This window comes from Zea mays, chromosome 2 (assembly GCF_902167145.1).
Source record: "Zea mays cultivar B73 chromosome 2, Zm-B73-REFERENCE-NAM-5.0, whole genome shotgun sequence".
Classification (NCBI taxonomy): domain Eukaryota; kingdom Viridiplantae; phylum Streptophyta; class Magnoliopsida; order Poales; family Poaceae; genus Zea; species Zea mays.
The window spans coordinates 10,755,686-10,773,259 of record NC_050097.1 but is presented as its reverse complement, the minus strand read 5'-3'; the positions used below and the strand labels follow the sequence as shown (position 1 = coordinate 10,773,259).

Here is a 17,574-nt window from a genome sequence, read left to right as displayed (position 1 = left end):
GTATGTGGTGGCCGTTCTCGCTCTCGCGTCAACCAGCATGAATATGGATAGCGATGGAGAGCATGCATGGCGATGGGCGATGGCGAGATAAGAGACAAACTGGCGCCACTATTAGGCTAGCCGCAGTCGTGTACTGGAACCGGAGTTGTAAAGGATAGCGTTGGATATACAGTGCAAAAAACAATGCAGCGGCGTACTGGAAACATACTCCACGCGGCGCAGTAGGCCAGCAAAAAACTGTACTCTGCGAGTAGTACGGACATCTACGCTATCAGCACAAACCGCACACGTGTCGGCGCCTCGATAGTTGGATGGGTAGTGGGAATAAAAAAGTGTGGGAAAAAATAATAGAATATGTGATAGTTGGTATAGGGTAGATATTTAGGGTGAATATGAACGCGAAGTATTATAGAATAGAGTAGAGAATCTTGCTGATTAGGATGAAATATTTCTTTTAGAGTAGAAATTTAGGGTTTCACGAGTGCGGATAGCCTTAGCTCCCTCGAGTGGCATATTCCGGCATATCCCGATCCGTGGTCTCGATCGGCCGCCGTGTTGGCCCTGACAGACAGGTTAATGGCACGACGCGACGCCGGGGCTGCTGTTTCCTGTAAGACGACAAGGACGCAGGGTACTACGTGGTGGCTCATCATGCATGGAGTCCTTCCGATCCGATCCAAATCTACGAAACCATACAGGGCTGGGCCGGTTTCTGCCCGCTGATAGAAATCCCGTCATCACAGTAATCTTACCTGACTGGGCCTGCATCGTCGTATACTCGCACTCCACGTTTTCCTCGAAAACAATTCGCTCAACTAAACAGACAGTAGTGCTCATCAGCCGGTTACATTACATGAAGGCATTTTCATAGATTACCGGCTGAGATAGGTTTGTTTGTGATGGTTGATATGCAATCCCAGCCAAGAACACACGGCGTGACGTGCTGTGGTCTGTGGAGAACCTGCAGCTTCCACTGCTCTCGCTTGTTCAGGTCGTTGTGGATGAGATTGAGGAATGTTGCGTAGCGAAGCGAACATATCTCACTTCAATGCATGCCGAGCTCAGGATCAGGAGAGGGAATTTTTATCAAGTCATGTAACGTCGTTTTGGAGCCCTCGCCAGTCGCCAGGACGGCATAATCTCCACGAGAAACCAAAGGAAAAGAAAAGAAACTGTCTGGTGGGAACTGAAGGACGGCATAATTTCTTTACCCAATCGCAATCGGCCCACCGAGCATGAGGGGGGGCGACTTCCTCGAATTTTCCTTCTCTTCTCTGACCGACTGATCTTAGCGATCTTCTCCCTCGAATCTTAGCGTAGCGGTAGCGCCGATCCTGTTCCTGTGCCGTGCCGGCTTGGATTGGAAAATAGGAGGGAGAAGATCAACGCCGCCGCGGTGCGGCCTGTGGAGTATTAAACAAAGATGCGCAGAGCCCGGCTGCGCCGGCAGCTAGCAGCCAACGCGAAACTTCAGCTTCCGCTCCGCCGTCCCCCTCCCGGACCCAAACAAACAAACCATCGTCACCCAATAGCCACCGGCCAACTGTCAAGCACTCCTTCGGTGCTTCCCCATCTGCGCCCCCCGATCCCTCCGGACCCGCGAGCGAGGCCGTCGCCGGCGCGCGCGAGATTTGAGCTGAGGCCATGGAGTCACCGTTCCGGGCCGACGTGGTCAAGGACAAGGCGGCGCTGGTCACCGGCGGGGGATCCGGCATCTGCTTTGAGATCGCCGCCCAGCTCGCGCGCCACGGCGCGCAGGTCGCCATCATGGGCCGCCGCCGGGAGGTCCTCGACAAGGCCGTCGCCGCGCTCCGGTCCCAGGGCCTCCGGGTTCGTGCGCGTCACGCCGTCCCCCCCCCCCCCCCCCCCCCCCCCCCCCACCCCCCCCATCGAACTCACTCCCTAGTCCCAACGCTGCGATTCTTGGGCTAGATTTTGCCTGCTGCCCGTTTATGCTTTCTGTTCGTAGTTTTGGGGAAAACGACATTTTTGCCCATTCGCTAGCTGTGCATATTGTTTATCTTGTGGTAAGGAATATTGGTCGGATTGCTGTAACTAACCACTGGCTAAAGACTTGGCTAAAAATATACTCCGCTGATTATCTCTCCTGTTTGGATGGACTAGAGCTAATTTTCACTGTTTTTTAGCTAGCTATTAGCTCTTGTACCCAAACAGACTCCTGACGAATGCAGTCAGTGCATCAAATCGAACAGCTTAGATGTTTTCAGAACTGAACGTGCCTATGCCAAACCTGTGGAATAAAACCCGTATGCTAGTTCCCTGCAGTGATCTTAATGAGCACAAATTGAACCATACTTCCTTTTCTTTGGGGTAGTATAAAGGTATACCTTTTCCTTCACAAAATAAGTGTTCCCGTTTAATCATCCAAGTTCGGTGTGACGTGCAGGCTGTTGGTTTCGATGGAGATGTCCGCAACCAGGAGGACGCGGCCAGAGTGCTTGCTGCAACAGTTGCACATTTTGGCAAGCTCGACATTCTTGTGAACGGTGCAGCTGGCAACTTCCTTGCTTCCCCGGAGGATTTGACGCCCAAGGGATTCAGAACTGGTACTTCATCAAAATGTGCTCTTGTTTCCATTCAGATTCACTGAGTCTTTGGTTTGGGCAATTGTGATTGCCTGCTAGATCAAAAACTTGTTTATTTTACTTTGTTTGTTATTACGCTTTTTTCAGACAAGTTTGTAATGACTGAATTTCTCTCTGCAGTTCTTGAGATCGACACTTTGGGTACATACACAATGTGCTATGAAGCCCTCAAGTATCTGAAAAAGGGTGGGCCAGGAAAAGGCCCGTCCACTGGTGGACTAATCATTAACATAAGTGCAACACTGCATTACAGTGCTTCTTGGTACCAAATCCATGTCTCTGCTGCTAAGGTACCTGGTTCTTCTCTGAATCACTCCTTAATAACAGAAAATAATTGGAGTAAGCAGATTCGTTTGTATAGGCTGGGGTTGATAGCATCACAAGATCACTGGCTCTGGAGTGGGGAACAGATTATGACATTAGAGTCAACGGGATTGCACCTGGACCAATTCAAGACACCCCGGGGCTGAGGAAGCTTGCACCTGAAGAAATGAGCAAGGGGCTTCGAGAAATGATGCCATTGTTCAAATTTGGGGAGAAGCGGGACATAGCAATGGCTGCGCTCTACCTTGCTTCTGATGCAGGTTGGTTCTGTTCTGCATATTTCCTAACGAGATTATCGTAAGTCAGATACTCACATAATTTCAACAATAGATGTGCACCACTTACCTGAAGGTCATTACGAAAGATATTGTCCACAGAGCTAATAGAAGGGCTTGTTCGTTTTGCTCTCAATGTATTGGATTGAGTGGGTTTAAATCCCAAACAATTTAAAATCTTTCATATTGTTTTCCAATTTCATTCCATCTATATGGAATAGTAATTACCGAACAAGGCCTTAGCCGACTCTATATTGTGATTTTTGCTCGGGGAACGGCGGCGGTGGCTAGGGTGGAGGGGGCGGTGGCGGGGAGAGGTGGAGGTGCCGCGACCACTGACACCCAGCCTCGAGGGAGAGGGGAGAGGAGAGGAGAGGAGGGGTAGGAGTGCGGGTCATGCTGCCTAGGTGGCGGCGGCAGCTAAGGGAGGAGAGGGGAAGAGAAAATTACTACATATACTGATATACCCAATGGTAGTGGATTATATGAACTGGGCTCTAGGCCCATAGCACTTAGACAGACACCAAGGGTTTGTTTGGGATCAAAGGTAATGAAGTGGGTTAAGTGGGCTAGAATCCCTCACTACTCAATTTTGAATAGTGAGGGATTATAGCCCCCTCAATCCCCTCCATTACCATTTATCCCAAACAAGCCCTAACAGTCTAACACTGTTTTAGGTGTAATCTAAAGGAATCCATAGAGCGGTGAAACAGTTTGAATTCAGCTGAAACACAGACATTTGACATAATCATGTTTGCAGGCAAATATGTAAATGGGACAACACTGGTGGTCGATGGAGGTCTTTGGTTAAGTCACCCTCGCCATATTCCCAAGGAGGAAGTTAGGGAGCTGTCGAAGGTGGTTGAGAAGAAGGTTAGGGCCTCTGGTGTTGGTGTAACATCTAGCAAATTGTGATTTGCATTTGTGTGATCTGTAGCATCGATCAATATGTTATTACAGAACTTTATTGTCTGTGTGGCTCTTGCAATCTAATTAGCGAGTTTGTTTAGTTGAGTAACTTGGCATATTTACAGTACATTTCTTTCTTCTAAGTTCCATTTGAGACAGTTTTGATTGATATGTGATGCCAGCCAAGATGTTTGTCGCCAAACGTTCACGTTATGTGCTGTGAACACAAAATACAGCATAATTGTCCCTCATCTCTTCATAGTGTCATCGAGGTGTTATGTTGAATAATAAATTTCAGTCTAGTTTAGGATAAACATATGTGTCAAAACATTGCAAATGGGGCACTTCATCAAAGTTGTAGCTACTGCACAATCAGGAAAAGCGAGAGGATTTATATATGTAACAAAACATGTAACAACTATATACCATACCAGGTGTGAACACAATGGAGATGGAGATCTTCAAGAGAAAGAAAACAAGACGCTGACAGGCAAGCAAAGCTGTGCGATTCTCCTCCTGTGTCTCAACTGCCGCGTGAGAAGGAGAGAATCATTTCTTTGCCTTATAAGTCACTATGACGGTGCCGTGAACTCTTTCGGAGGTATCCAGTTTAAGAAAAAGCTCTTGTACCATCTCGTTCTGCTGGTCTTTGATCATGACTCGTGGATGACGATCTGAACTCTGACGGTACCAGTTCACAAGTTTCTTTCTGAAAAAAAAAATTCTCCCATTCGAACTGTCTTGTAAGGCTGAGCAAACCATAGTTTCTGGACTAACTATGATTGTTACATGAATTTTATTGCCTTCATGTTAGAACTTAGAATGCAGCGTCTATGAAACGACTGGTAATATGTGGCCTATCCCATTTCAGAAACATTTATGTAAGTTAGTATGTGTCACTTTGAATTAGGAGGGTGAAATCTGCCATGATAACCGAAAACTGTAACCCAAGACAAGAGCTTTAGTTTGAAGCCAGCAACAAAATCATAGTAGGATATGTGAGATGTCATGCATTTGACTATGCCTGACATCTAGCTGCTAGTAGGTGTGTAGTGTGGACCCGAAGCCTGTCTACCTATGGAAACTGGAAAGCATTATTGGGCCTACTTATCCCATGTCTTGGTCAATTCAAGACTTGCCATCTTGTAGATGGAGCCTAGATGCAATGCAAAGCTCATCAGGTCAGTTACCAGTCCACAGCATGGTTCTTTGTGCCTCTTTCCAGCATTGCCGTTTTCAGTCATCCGGTTGCTGGTGCCATCTTCTGATACACACACACACACACACATGCTGCGCAACATGACATGCGTTGCTTGCAAGTAGTTGAGCCACAAGCACATACTGTTGTTGGATGTGATAGTTTGCCTGATAGAGATCTGTAGCGTACATGCTAGGCCAAGAGCCTGCTCCGTACGTACTAATCGATAAATGAACAGACAGTAGAAAGTTAAGTGCTATAAACTTCTCCATTTACTTAATTTCTTAATTTGCAGTTTGATATTTTCCTTGTATGTGGTATCTAGTGGGACAGCAGGATAGGTGATGATGTGAATAATGACTTTCTGAAATAAAAAATAAATAAATAAACTCTGAGTCTGAGCTGAGGAACTCTGTCGACCATGTATAAAGGTGAGCAAACCCCATTGGCTTCCCTCTACCTCAGAAGAAGCAGATACAGGTGATACCACTCCTCCATGAAATCTCTCTCTCTCACACACACACACACACATATTCTCATTCTGCAACTTAGCACAAGAACATTTTGCGCAAATGTTGTTTGTTTGATTTTATAGACCTGCTCATGCTTTAATACATCTGATCTTCATAAAAGTTTGATTTTTTCCGAAATACAGTATAAGAACTGCACAGTTCTACTAGCATTTGCTTCTGTATAGATAACTTTCTGTTGTATCCTGCATATGTACCTATTTGTTTCCATCTCTTGTGACTTTATTGGCTTGAAGCCATTTGCTATCATCTCTTGGTCATACATATAAAATCTTTTCGTCTTCTCGTGCTTATGAAATATTTTCATCTTCTCAACCTTTTAAATTCATTTGATCTTCATGGAACTTGAAGCCTGAAGTCATTTGCTTCTACCTCCTCTCACACATATGAAATATTTATTTGTTTCTTATCATGGTTGTGCTTTGGTGTCCTGAATCATGACTGTCAATGTTCGCAGCATATGTTCTTGTAGGTTGAATAGAAGAGTGGAAGCACCAAGCTGTACCAATGGGGCGTGGAAAAGTAGAGCTGAAGAAGATTGAGAATCCAACAAACCGCCAAGTTACCTTCTCCAAGAGGCGGATGGGGTTGTTCAAGAAGGCAAATGAGCTAGCCATTCTTTGTGATGCGCAAATCGGAGTCATCATATTCTCTGGCAGTGGCAGGATGTACGAGTACTCCAGCCCTCCATGGAGGTGCGTGAAGCATTCTTTTTTTATTTATTTATTTCTGAAGCTTGTTTAGTACAGTAACATATAAGGTTCAACTTTATTCTGCTATATGGTTTTAGACTTTAGTAACGAGTTCAAAAAATTCATGAGAGCTTCAGAACTGATTTGCAATTATTCCTGCCAACTACAATCTTATAGCTTGGCATGCATCATGGAACCATTTAACTTACCATATACAGTTTGAAGCCTTCAGTAAAAAAAAGAAGAGATGATGATTAGGTGTGTGGTATAAGACGGGTATCATATATTCATGTTGCCAGCGGTTAATAGTTTCAATAGTGATTATTTATGACTGAGCAGCCATCAGGGGTTTTACGACGTTTTTATACCGTGCTATATATATCACTGCTGCTTCTGGTTGCAGAATAGCAAGCGTCTTTGACAGGTACCTGAAAGCCCCTAGCACCCGTTTCGAGGAGATGGACATCCAGCAGGTGCGGCTTATTCTCTTGAATCAAGATGTTGCAATCTCTGTTTTCCAGTGATGTATAACCACCTAATGTTCGCCCCCTCCTTTCCCATAAAGAAAATCGTCCAGGAGATGACTAGGATGAAGGATGAGAGGAACAGACTGAGGATGATCATGGCGCAGTACATGGCGGAGGACCTGGCATCGTTCTCCGCGCAGGATCTGAGCAACCTTGAGCAGCAAATCGAGTTCTCGCTGTACAAAGTTCGCCTCAGGAAGGTAACTAAGCACTAACTATAATATTGATTGGAGTAGCCTCTTGTAGGTTCTTGTAGTTCTTTATCTAAAAAGAAGACGAAAAAAAACAGTCTTGGAGATCCCTCGCCCTCAGTGCTAACTGCTAACGCTGAGCACACACTTGTTTTGTTTCTGGCAGCAAGAGCTACTCGACCAGCAGCTGCTCGAGATCCACCAAAGGGTACGCAGCATTCCAACCTCCTATCCGTCGCTTGGTAGCCTATACACATCTCTCTTTCAAAAGGTCCGAGTTGTTGTGACACACAAGAGTTCTGTTTCTTTCTGAACTTCCGCAGGAGATGCATATGCCAGCAGAGCAGGGCGGCTACCTGTGCCTCATGGTAAGGTGCTTGGTCCGTTTCCCGAGCCCTTAACCTCAAGTGATCTCATGTCTGTTTGTTCCAAAACTTTTCTTTGACTGAACCACGGCTGTGGCCTTTGAAAAAACACAGAACCCGGCTGCGGCTATTGCTAGCGGGCAGCACCAGCAGGCTGGCGAGATGGTGGGAATTAACCCGAGGCCGTTCCCGTGGTGGGACGTGGGAGCCAGTGGCAGTGGCAGTGGCAGCCAGAGCCAGCAGCAGCTGCTGCACGGCCGGGACGCCGCGGAGTCGTCGATGACGGCGCTCGGGCTGTCGCCGCAGCTGCATGGGTACAGGCTCCAGCCGCGGCAGCCCAACCTGCAGCAGGACGCCGACATCCATGGCTGGCTGTGGTAAGCTGCTGCCGCCTGTGCCTGGACACTCATTTGCTGTTGACTGTTGTGGCAGAGGAGTGCGTTCTCATTCTCAAATCTCAACTCTGACGGATGACGGGGATGGTGTTGATGCCTGCAGATTTGCTTTGGTCGTGGGTGTGCGTCCTCAACGAGACGAGACGACGCTGAACGTGCAGCTCCTCTGCTTGCGACCTGTTCATTCTAGAGTCTTTGATCATGACCTGCCCCCGTAATGAAACCGCCAGTAGTCGTCAATATCTCCTTCTCTAACCTAAGATTGGACCTAAGAGGGACATAATGTGGTCGCAAATCCATATAATAGAGTCTATCCGTCGCCTCAGCCAACGTGCCCTGCTGAAAATAAACTTTACTGGAGCTGGCTTGTTAGTGCTGGGAGCTGGGTTGTCATCGCGTTGCGCGTCGTTTGTGTTGAGGTTGTAAAGTAGAAACTGTGCGAGAATGAAATGAGAACCTCTGTTTCTTTATTGAATAAAGCAATGTATTTATACAAGAGGAGGAGACACAAAAGGAGGGGTCAAAAGCCACGTCCGTACGTGGGGGATGTGCAGGGGCACGTCCCTTTGGAAGACGTCGGTTGCCACCAGAGAGCAACTGATTATATTTTATAACACTCCCCCTTAAGCAGTTGTCCATTATGTATATCCTCCCTTGAAACCTGTAAGCAAAAGGTGGTTTGCAATAATATACTGTGTAATACTTCAGAAAAACCCAGTGGGAAAAATTTGGAGAAAATCAACAGTATATGGTATGTCTTTGGTGTCTCTATCGAAAAACCCTGATAGGAAAAATCAAGAGACTGACATATGCTTGTGTTGACATTGCCTCATTAAAAACCTAACATGAGAAAACATGGTAGTAAAACTCATATAGGAAAAGAGTACAATGTGATGTCAGTATTAGATTAGTCAAGAGATACTCCCCCTGATGCAAGCAAATCTCTAAGTCGACGCATACCAATACCCTTAACACATATCCGAAATGTGGAATAAGGTAGCGACTTAGTGAATAAGTCTGCGAGGTTGTCACAAGACTTAGTTTGCATGACCTTAATCTCACCACTCTGTTGAAGTTGATGAGGGTAGAATAACTTAGGGGAGATATGTTTGGTGACATTGCTCTTGATATAACCTTGTTGCATCTGAGCAACACAAGCAGCATTATCTTCATAGATAATGGTGGGTGATTCAATGGGATGGATCCCACATGATGATTGAATGTGATTAATCACCCTTCGAAGCCAGACACATTCACGTGAGGCTTCATACAAGGCAATAATCTCTGAATGATTAGTGGATGTTGTTACTAGAGTTTGCTTGGATGACTTCCAAGAAATAGCAGTTCCACCATTCAGAAATACAAACCCAGTTTGAGACCTTCCATTGTGGGGGTCTGAAAGATAACCAGCATCTGTGTACCCTACAAGGCTAGGATCTTGATTTCTTCCGTAGAATAGACCGAGATCTGCCGTGCCATGGAGGTATCGAAGAATATTTTTGATTCCAGTCCAATGGCGTTTGGTAGGGGATGCACTAAATCTAGCAAGTAAATTTACCGCAAAGGCAATATCGGGCCTTGTATTGTTTGCTAGATACATAAGTGCTCCAATTGCACTAAGATATGGGTACTCAGGACCCAAAATTTCTTCTCCTTCGTCTCGTGGTCGAAAAGGATCCTTGTCCCTTTCTAGGGTACGGATGATCATAGGAGTCTTAGACGGATATGCTTTATCCATATTGAATTTACTCAATACTTTCTGTGCATAAGCAGACTGATGAATGAGAATGCCCGTGGGAAGGTGCTCAAGTTGCAAACCCAAGCAAAATTTGGTTTTACCCAAATCCTTTATCTCAAATTCCGTCTTTAAAAGATTGCGTGCCTCATCAATATCACGTTTATGGCCGATGATGTTCAAGTCATCCACATATACTGATATGATGCAGAAACCTGTAGAAGATTTCTTTATAAAGACACATGGGCAATCATCACTGTTAGAATAACCCTTATTCATAAGGAATTCCTTCAGTCGATTGTACCACATTCTCCCTGACTGTTTTAAGCCATATAGAGATTTGGTGAGTTTGACACAAAACATGTTACGATTTTTGCCATTATTCGGTACAGGTATTCCATCAGGAACCTTCATGTATATGTCCGAATCTAGTGACCCATAAAGATATGCGGTCACGACGTCCATCAACTGCAGAAGTAGACGTTTTTGTACTGCCAATGAAATTAAATATCGGAAGGTTATTCCATTCATAACAGGAGAATATGTCTCATTGTAATCAATTCCTGGTCTCTGGGTAAACCCTTGAGCAACTAATCTCGCTTTATATCTCACAACCTCATTGTTCTCATTCCGTTTCCGGGTGAAAACCCATTTGAATCCAACAGGATGGATTCTAGGAGGTGTAGGTATCACAGAGGTGAATACCTTTCTTTTTGCTAGTGAGGATAATTCAGAGTTGATTGCTTCCTTCCATTTGATCCAGTCCGAGCGTTGTTGACACTCTGCCATGGATTTAGGATCTGGGTCAGATAGAAGGTTACCAGCTATGATTGATGAGAAACATGAATTTATGACCGTAGTTTTACGATCATACAATTCTCCAGAACTAGTATAATTAATGGAAATCTCTTGTACCCCATGAAAGTCTTCTTGATTTACAGGAAGAGTAGATATGGGGTGTTCCGATGTACCAGCAACATCTGAATTGTGCACATGAGTGCTGGTTTGTGGATGTACAGTATCCACTTGGTGTCCATCAACTGGTGGTTGACTTTCGTTTACTGATTTGGAGGATCGAATGTTCCTCTCTTTCCTTTGACGCTTAGTAGAAGCATTATCCTGCTTAGCAGCCCTCACCCTCTTCGGTTGAGAAGATGGTTGAATGGTTTTTCGTGGTACCTCCACTCGACTGGGCGCATTAACAGCAGGATTCAAGGATTTTGTGACACCATTATAGTCAGTAAACGCATCAGGCAGATTGTTAGCAAAGTGTTGCAATTCTATAATTTTCTGAACTTGAAGCTCAGATTCCCGGGTTCGAGGATCTGAGGACAGGATGGATTTGTCATCCCAATTGATTTCCTGGCATTCATTAGGATACTTAAATTCTCCCCCTAATGCCGGGAAATGGTCCTCGTTAAAGATGCAATCAGCGAAACGAGCTGTGTACAAATCCCCTGTAAGGGGCTCTAGGTATTTGATGATCGATGGGGATTGATATCCCACATAGATGCCCAATTTCCTATGAGGTCCCATAGCTGTTCGTTGAGGCGGTGATACAGGGGTGTAGACCGCACATCCAAATTTCCGCAGATGGGATATATTTGGAGGGTTTCCTCGAACCAGATGCAACGGAGATGTTGTATGATATGCAGTTGGGCGAAGTTGAATAAGATCAGCAGCGTGTAAAACTGCATGACCCCAACAGGATGTAGGTAAATTGCATTCATGAAGTAAAGGTCTTGCGATAAGTTTGATCCTCTTAATAAGAGATTCAGCTAAACCATTTTGAGTATGTACATAAGGCACAGAATGTTCAATGTGTATTCCTTGGGCCATACAATAATCATTGAATGCTCTAGAAGAGAATTCAGCCGCATTATCTAGGCGGATTTTCTGGATTTTATGTTCAGGATAATGTGCTTTCAATCGAATGACTTGCGTCATGATTTTAGCAAAAGCATGGTTACGTGTAGACAGAAGGCACACGTGTGACCATCGTGTAGATGCGTCAATTAATACCATGAAATATCTGAACGGTCCAGATAATGGTTGTATGGGTCCACAAATGTCACCTTGAATTCGTTCAAGGAACTTGAGTGGTTCAGCGTGAATCTTAAGAGGAGATGGTCTTAAGATTAGCTTTCCCGTTGCACATGATGTACATATAAAATCAGATGGTTTAGGAAATTTGGCAGACTTTAAATCATGACCGATGCAATTACCTGTGATTTTCCGCATCATCCCTATTCCAGGGTGACCAAGGCGTGCATGCCAGGTCTTGAATGAATCTACATTCTGAAAAATCACTTTGTACGTAACATGAGGTACTGGTTTTATGTATGTGTAGTACAATCCGGATGGAAGTGAAGGTATTCTTTCCAGAATGTTAGTGCCATATTCAGAAGGTTTGGAAATGAGGAGAAATTCCTCATTGCTTTCTGTATGAGTAGAAATATGTAAACCACTTTTCCGAATATCTCGAAAACTCAGAAGGGTACGAGTTGAATCGGGATACAATAAAGCATCCTCGATAGTGACTTGTGTACCCATAGGGAGCGTAATAGTCGCTCGTCCAGAGCCAACTATTTTTGCATCGCGCCCAGCGATTGTCAAGATATTTCCTGACCTCTTTGTGAGAGTTTGGAAATATTTTGTTTCCCGAAGAATAGAGTTGGTGGTACCACTGTCTACAAGGCATAATTCTTCCTCCATTGGATTGACTTCCGCATAATCTATATAATCAAGAATTGCAAGAACTCAATTAATTATACATATAAGTACATACATAGTTATACAGTAGAGTATGGAGTATACACACAAATACCAATGTCTAGGTACTTATTACAGCACACATGTTGCACACACTCATAGACTACAGATAGATGATATCTGGTGGAGCATAAGGATCCTAGTTGAGGTCTCCAAACACATCACTCGAAGCATATTCGATGATGGCGTTGTCCAAGTCCATGTGATCGGTGTCGGTCAGAAGCGGAGGATTGGTCGTGCTTGGTTCCATTGTAGCCATGCTTGAGCAACCAGCTCCATCCTTCAAGTTAGGTGGGGTAGTGAAGTGAGCTTCATATCCCTGTCCTTCAGCATTTTTGCCCTTAAGAGATTGCTGGTACAGTTCCACTAAATGGCGAGGAATGCGACACTTCTTAGTAGGATGGTTGTAGCATCCACACTTCTTACACTTCTCTTGCTTGGAAGTGGGGGTGTCTTTCCTCGGAGCCTTTGTATTTTGCTTATCCGGACGCTTGTTGCGTTTGCGCTTCTTTGAATTATCAGACTTCTTGGGATGGCTTTTGGGGCCATCCCCTTTCTTCTCATTCTTCACAGTATGATGTATTTCAGGCATAGGAGCAGCTCCAACACGACGTTGCTTATGATTTTTCATCGTAAGCTCATCATGCTTTTCTGCCTGAAGTAGATCATGTATGAGTTCAGAGTAAGTCTGATAATTGCGAGCACGGTACTGATGCTGCAGGACCCTATCAGATGGGATCATAGTCTGAAGTGTTTTTTCAATCTTATCCGCATCTGATGGTTCCTTGCCGCAGAAACGCAAGCGAGCACAGATCTTATGAACAGCATGGTTGTAATCACCAATAGACTTGTAGTCTTGTAGACGAATATGGGTCCATTCATGATTCGCCTCTGGTAAGATTACAGCCTTTTGCTGCTCATATCTGTTTTTAAGAGATAACCATAATACATTTGGCTCTTCTTCCATCACATATTCTGCTTTCAGATCAGGATGGAGGTGATGTCTTATAATGTACAAAGCGTTGTACTTATAAGCATCATGCAGTGGGTCAACCCTCTCGTTGGGAGGGAGTAGTGCACTCAGAATATTCTTTGAGGCTAAGCTGATCTTGATATCCAACGCCCAGGTAGGATAGTTGTGACCATCAAGAGCAAGTTCTTCGAACTCGCGGGCCATGATCCTACACAAGCAACCAGAGAATTTCGTTAAGAAATCATCATGGGTGTGTTGTAATATGTGTGTTGTACACAACATACATGTATTCTTGCCCGTATTGGATTTAAGAGAAAAATCCAATTGAGATGAAAAATATGCAATATAATGCGATATTGCATAAATGAATGATAATTTAAGGTCTCAATTGCAAAGTGATAGTCGCCTAGAGGGGGGGTGGATAGGGCGAAACTGAAATTTACAAATATAAACACAACTACAAGCCGGGTTAGCGTTAGAAATATAAACGAGTCCGCGAGAGAGGGCGCAAAACAAATCGCAAGCAAATAATGAAGTGAGACACACGGATTTGTTTTACCGAGGTTCGGTTCTTGCAAACCTACTCCCCGTTGAGGAGGCCACAAAGGCCGGGTCTCTTTCAACCCTTCCCTCTCTCAAACGGTCCCTCGGACCGAGTGAGCTTCTCTTCTCAAATCACTTGGGAATCAAACTTCCCGCAAGGGCCACCACACAATTGGTGCCTCTTGCCTCAATTACAATGTGAGTGTTTGATCACAAGAAAGAATCAAGAAAGAGGAAAGCAATCCAAGCGCAAGAGCTCGAAAGAACACAAGCAAATCACTCTCTCTAATCACTATGGCGTTGTGTGGAGTTTGGAGAGGATTTGATCTCTTTGGTGTGTCTTGAATTGAATGCTAGAGCTCTTGTAGTAGTTGGGAAGTGGAAAACTTGGATGCAATGAATGGTGGGGTGGTTGGGGTATTTATAGCCCCAACCACCAAAAGTGGCCGTTGGAAGGCTGTCTGCTCGATGGCGCACCGGACAGTCCGGTGCACACCGGACAGTCCGGTGCCCCCTGCCACGTCATCACTGCCGTTGGATTCTGACCGTTGGAGCTTCTGACTTGTGGGCCCGCCTGGGTGTCCGGTGCACACCGGACATGTACTGTTTGCTGTCCGGTGTGCCAGCATGGGCGATTCTGACTCCTGTGCGCGCATTTATTGCTCCGCAGAGAGCCGTTGGCGCGGAGATAGCCGTTGCTCCGGAGTCGCACCGGACAGTCCGGTGAATTATAGTGGACTAGCCGTTGGAGTTTCCCGAAGCTGGCGAGTTCCTGAGGCCGACCTCCCTTGGCGCACCGGACACTGTCCGGTGTACACCGGACGGTCCGGTGAATTATAGCCGAGTCGCCTCTGGGAATTCCCGAAGGTGGAGAGTTTGAGTCTGAGTTCCCCTGGTGCACCGGACATGTCCGGTGGCGCACCGGACAGTCCGGTGCGCCAGACCAGGGGTGCCTTCGGTTGCCCCTATGCTCCTTTGTTGAATCCAAAACTTGGTCTTTTTATTGGCTGAGTGTGAACCTTTTACACCTGTATAATCTATACACTTGGGCAAACTAGTTAGTCCGATTATTTGTGTTGGGCAATTCAACCACCAAAATTATTTAGGAACTAGGTGTAAGCCTAATTCCCTTTCAATCTCCCCCTTTTTGGTGATTGATGCCAACACAAACCAAAGCAAATATAGAAGTGCATAATTGAACTAGTTTGCATAATGTAAGTGTAAAGTTGCTTGGAATTTGAGCCAATTATTGATACTTACAAGATATGCATGGATTGTTTCTTTCTTAGATAACATTTTGGACCACGCTTGCACCACATGTTTTGTTTTTGCAAACTCTTTTGGAAATCCTTTTCAAAGTTCTTTTGCAAATAGTCACAGGTAAATGAATAAGATTATGCAAAGCATTTTCAAGATTTAAAATTCTTCTCCCCTTGTTTCAAATGCTTTTCCTTTGACTAAACAAAACTCCCCCTAGAATAGATCCACCTCTTAGTGTTCAAGAGGGTTTTGATATATCATTTTGAAATACTACTTTCTCCCCCTTTTTGAACACAATAGGAAAATCAATTGATAAATATTCTTAGAAAGCACTAAGTTTTTGAAATTGGTGGTGGTGCGGTCCTTTTGCTTTGGGCTCATACTTTCTCCCCCTTTGGCATGAATCGCCAAAAACGGAATCATTAGAGCCCCTGAAGTACTATCTTCCCCTTTGGTCATACCAAAGACGAAGTCCGGTCCTTTTGCTTTGGGCTTTTACTCTCTCCCCCAAAGACAAGGTCCTTTTCTTGGAGCGATGGCGAAGGATGAGTTACGGAGTGGAAGCATTTGTCTTCGCCGAAGACTCCAATTCCCTTTCAATATACCTATGACTTGGTTTGAAATAGACTTGAAAACACATTAGTCATAGCATATAAAAGAGATATGATCAAAGGTATTCAAATGAGCTATGTGTGCAAGCTAGCAAAAGAAATTTCTAGAATCAAGAATATTGAGCTCATGCCTAAGTTTGGTAAAAGATTGTTCATCAAGAGGCTTGGTAAAGATATCGGCTAATTGATCTTTAGTGTTAATGTAAGAAATCTCGATATCTCCCTTTTGTTGGTGATCCCTAAGAAAATGATACCGAATGGCTATGTGCTTAGTGCGGCTATGCTCGACGGGATTGTCGGCCATTTTGATTGCACTCTCATTATCACATAGCAAAGGGACTTTGGTTAATTTGTAACCGTAGTCCCGCAGGGTTTGCCTCATCCAAAGCAATTGCGCGCAACAATGTCCTGCGGCAATGTACTCGGCTTCGGTGGTGGAAAGAGCGACTGAATTTTGCTTCTTTGAAGCCCAAGACACCAAGGATCTTCCCAAGAACTGGCAAGTCCCCGATGTGCTCTTCCTATTAATCTTACACCCCGCCCAATCGGCATCCGAATAACCAATCAAATCAAAAGTGGATCCCCGAGGGTACCAAAGCCCAAACTTAGGAGTATAAGCCAAATATCTCAAGATTCGTTTTACGGCCGTAAGGTGGGATTCCTTAGGGTCGGATTGGAATCTTGCACACATGCAAACGGAAAGCATAATGTCCGGTCGAGATGCACATAAATAAAGCAATGAACCAATCATCGACCGATATACCTTTTGATCCACAGACTTACCTCCCGTGTCGAGATCGAGATGCCCATTTGTTCCCATGGGAGTCTTGATGGGCTTGGCTTCCTTCATTCCAAACTTGGTTAGAATGTCTTGAGTGTATTTGGTTTGACAAATGAAGGTGCCCTCTTGGAGTTGCTTGACTTGGAATCCTAGAAAATACTTCAACTCCCCCATCATCGACATCTCGAATTTCTGTGTCATGATCCTACTAAACTCTTCACATGTAGATTCGTTAGTAGACCCAAATATAATATCATCAACATAAATTTGGCATACAAACAAGTCATTTTCAAGAGTTTTAGTAAAGAGTGTTGGATCGGCCTTGCCGACTTTGAAACCATTAGCAATAAGGAAATCTCTTAGGCATTCATACCATGCTCTTGGGGCTTGCTTGAGCCCATAAAGCGCCTTAGAGAGCCTATAAACATGGTTAGGATACTCACTGTCTTCAAAGCCGGGAGGTTGCTCAACATAGACCTCTTCCTTGATTGGTCCGTTGAGGAAGGCACTTTTCACGTCCATTTGATAAAGCTTAAAGCCATGGTAAGTAGCATAGGCCAATAATATGCGAATTGACTCAAGCCTAGCTACGGGTGCATAGGTTTCACCGAAATCCAAACCTTCGACTTGTGAGTACCCCTTGGCCACGAGTCGAGCTTTGTTCCTTGTCACCACACCATGCTCGTCTTGCTTGTTGCGGAAGACCCACTTGGTTCCTACAACATTTTGATTAGGACGTGGAACTAAATGCCATACCTCATTCCTTGTGAAATTGTTGAGCTCCTCTTGCATCGCCATCACCCAATCCGCATCTTGAAGTGCTTTCTCTACCCTGTGTGGCTCAATAGAGGAAACAAAGGAGTAATGTTCACAAAAATGTGCAACCC

The 17,574-nt window shown here is 44.8% G+C and overlaps 2 protein-coding genes across 5 annotated transcripts; both read left to right on the top strand.

The window, feature by feature from the left end:
- Window positions 1-1,185: 1,185 nt before the first annotated feature.
- Window positions 1,186-4,906, top strand: LOC100194355 (uncharacterized). 2 transcript variants are annotated; one of them, NM_001139390.1, is given in 6 exon segments: window positions 1,201-1,830; window positions 2,408-2,567; window positions 2,727-2,896; window positions 2,968-3,190; window positions 3,966-4,078; window positions 4,549-4,906. In NM_001139390.1, coding segments are annotated over 6 exon segments (858 nt in total). In that variant the 5' UTR covers window positions 1,201-1,644; the 3' UTR covers window positions 4,555-4,906.
- On the top strand, window positions 4,602-8,508 carry LOC100272346 (uncharacterized). Of its 3 annotated transcripts, XM_008669192.3 has the most exons (9): window positions 4,602-4,715; window positions 5,744-5,792; window positions 6,300-6,537; window positions 6,938-7,007; window positions 7,100-7,261; window positions 7,419-7,460; window positions 7,576-7,620; window positions 7,732-7,994; window positions 8,116-8,508. In XM_008669192.3, coding segments are annotated over exons 3-9 (771 nt in total). In that variant the 5' UTR covers window positions 4,602-4,715; window positions 5,744-5,792; window positions 6,300-6,349; the 3' UTR covers window positions 8,117-8,508.
- Window positions 8,509-17,574: the final 9,066 nt, after the last annotated feature.

Bases quoted from the DNA above. Each gene is read 5' to 3' on its own strand.
- LOC100194355 (XM_008669087.4), top strand. From the start codon at position 1,645: ATGGAGTCACCGTTCCGGGCCGACGTGGTCAAGGACAAGGCGGCGCTG. The intron at 2,568-2,726 runs GTACTTCATCAA...TTCTCTCTGCAG, and splicing joins GCCCAAGGGATTCAGAACTG to TTCTTGAGATCGACACTTTG. The intron at 3,191-3,965 runs GTTGGTTCTGTT...TCATGTTTGCAG, and splicing joins CTACCTTGCTTCTGATGCAG to GCAAATATGTAAATGGGACA.
- LOC100272346 (XM_035964613.1), top strand. From the start codon at position 6,350: ATGGGGCGTGGAAAAGTAGAGCTGAAGAAGATTGAGAATCCAACAAAC. The intron at 6,538-6,937 runs GTGCGTGAAGCA...TTCTGGTTGCAG, and splicing joins TACTCCAGCCCTCCATGGAG to AATAGCAAGCGTCTTTGACA. The intron at 7,621-7,731 runs GTAAGGTGCTTG...GAAAAAACACAG, and splicing joins GCGGCTACCTGTGCCTCATG to AACCCGGCTGCGGCTATTGC.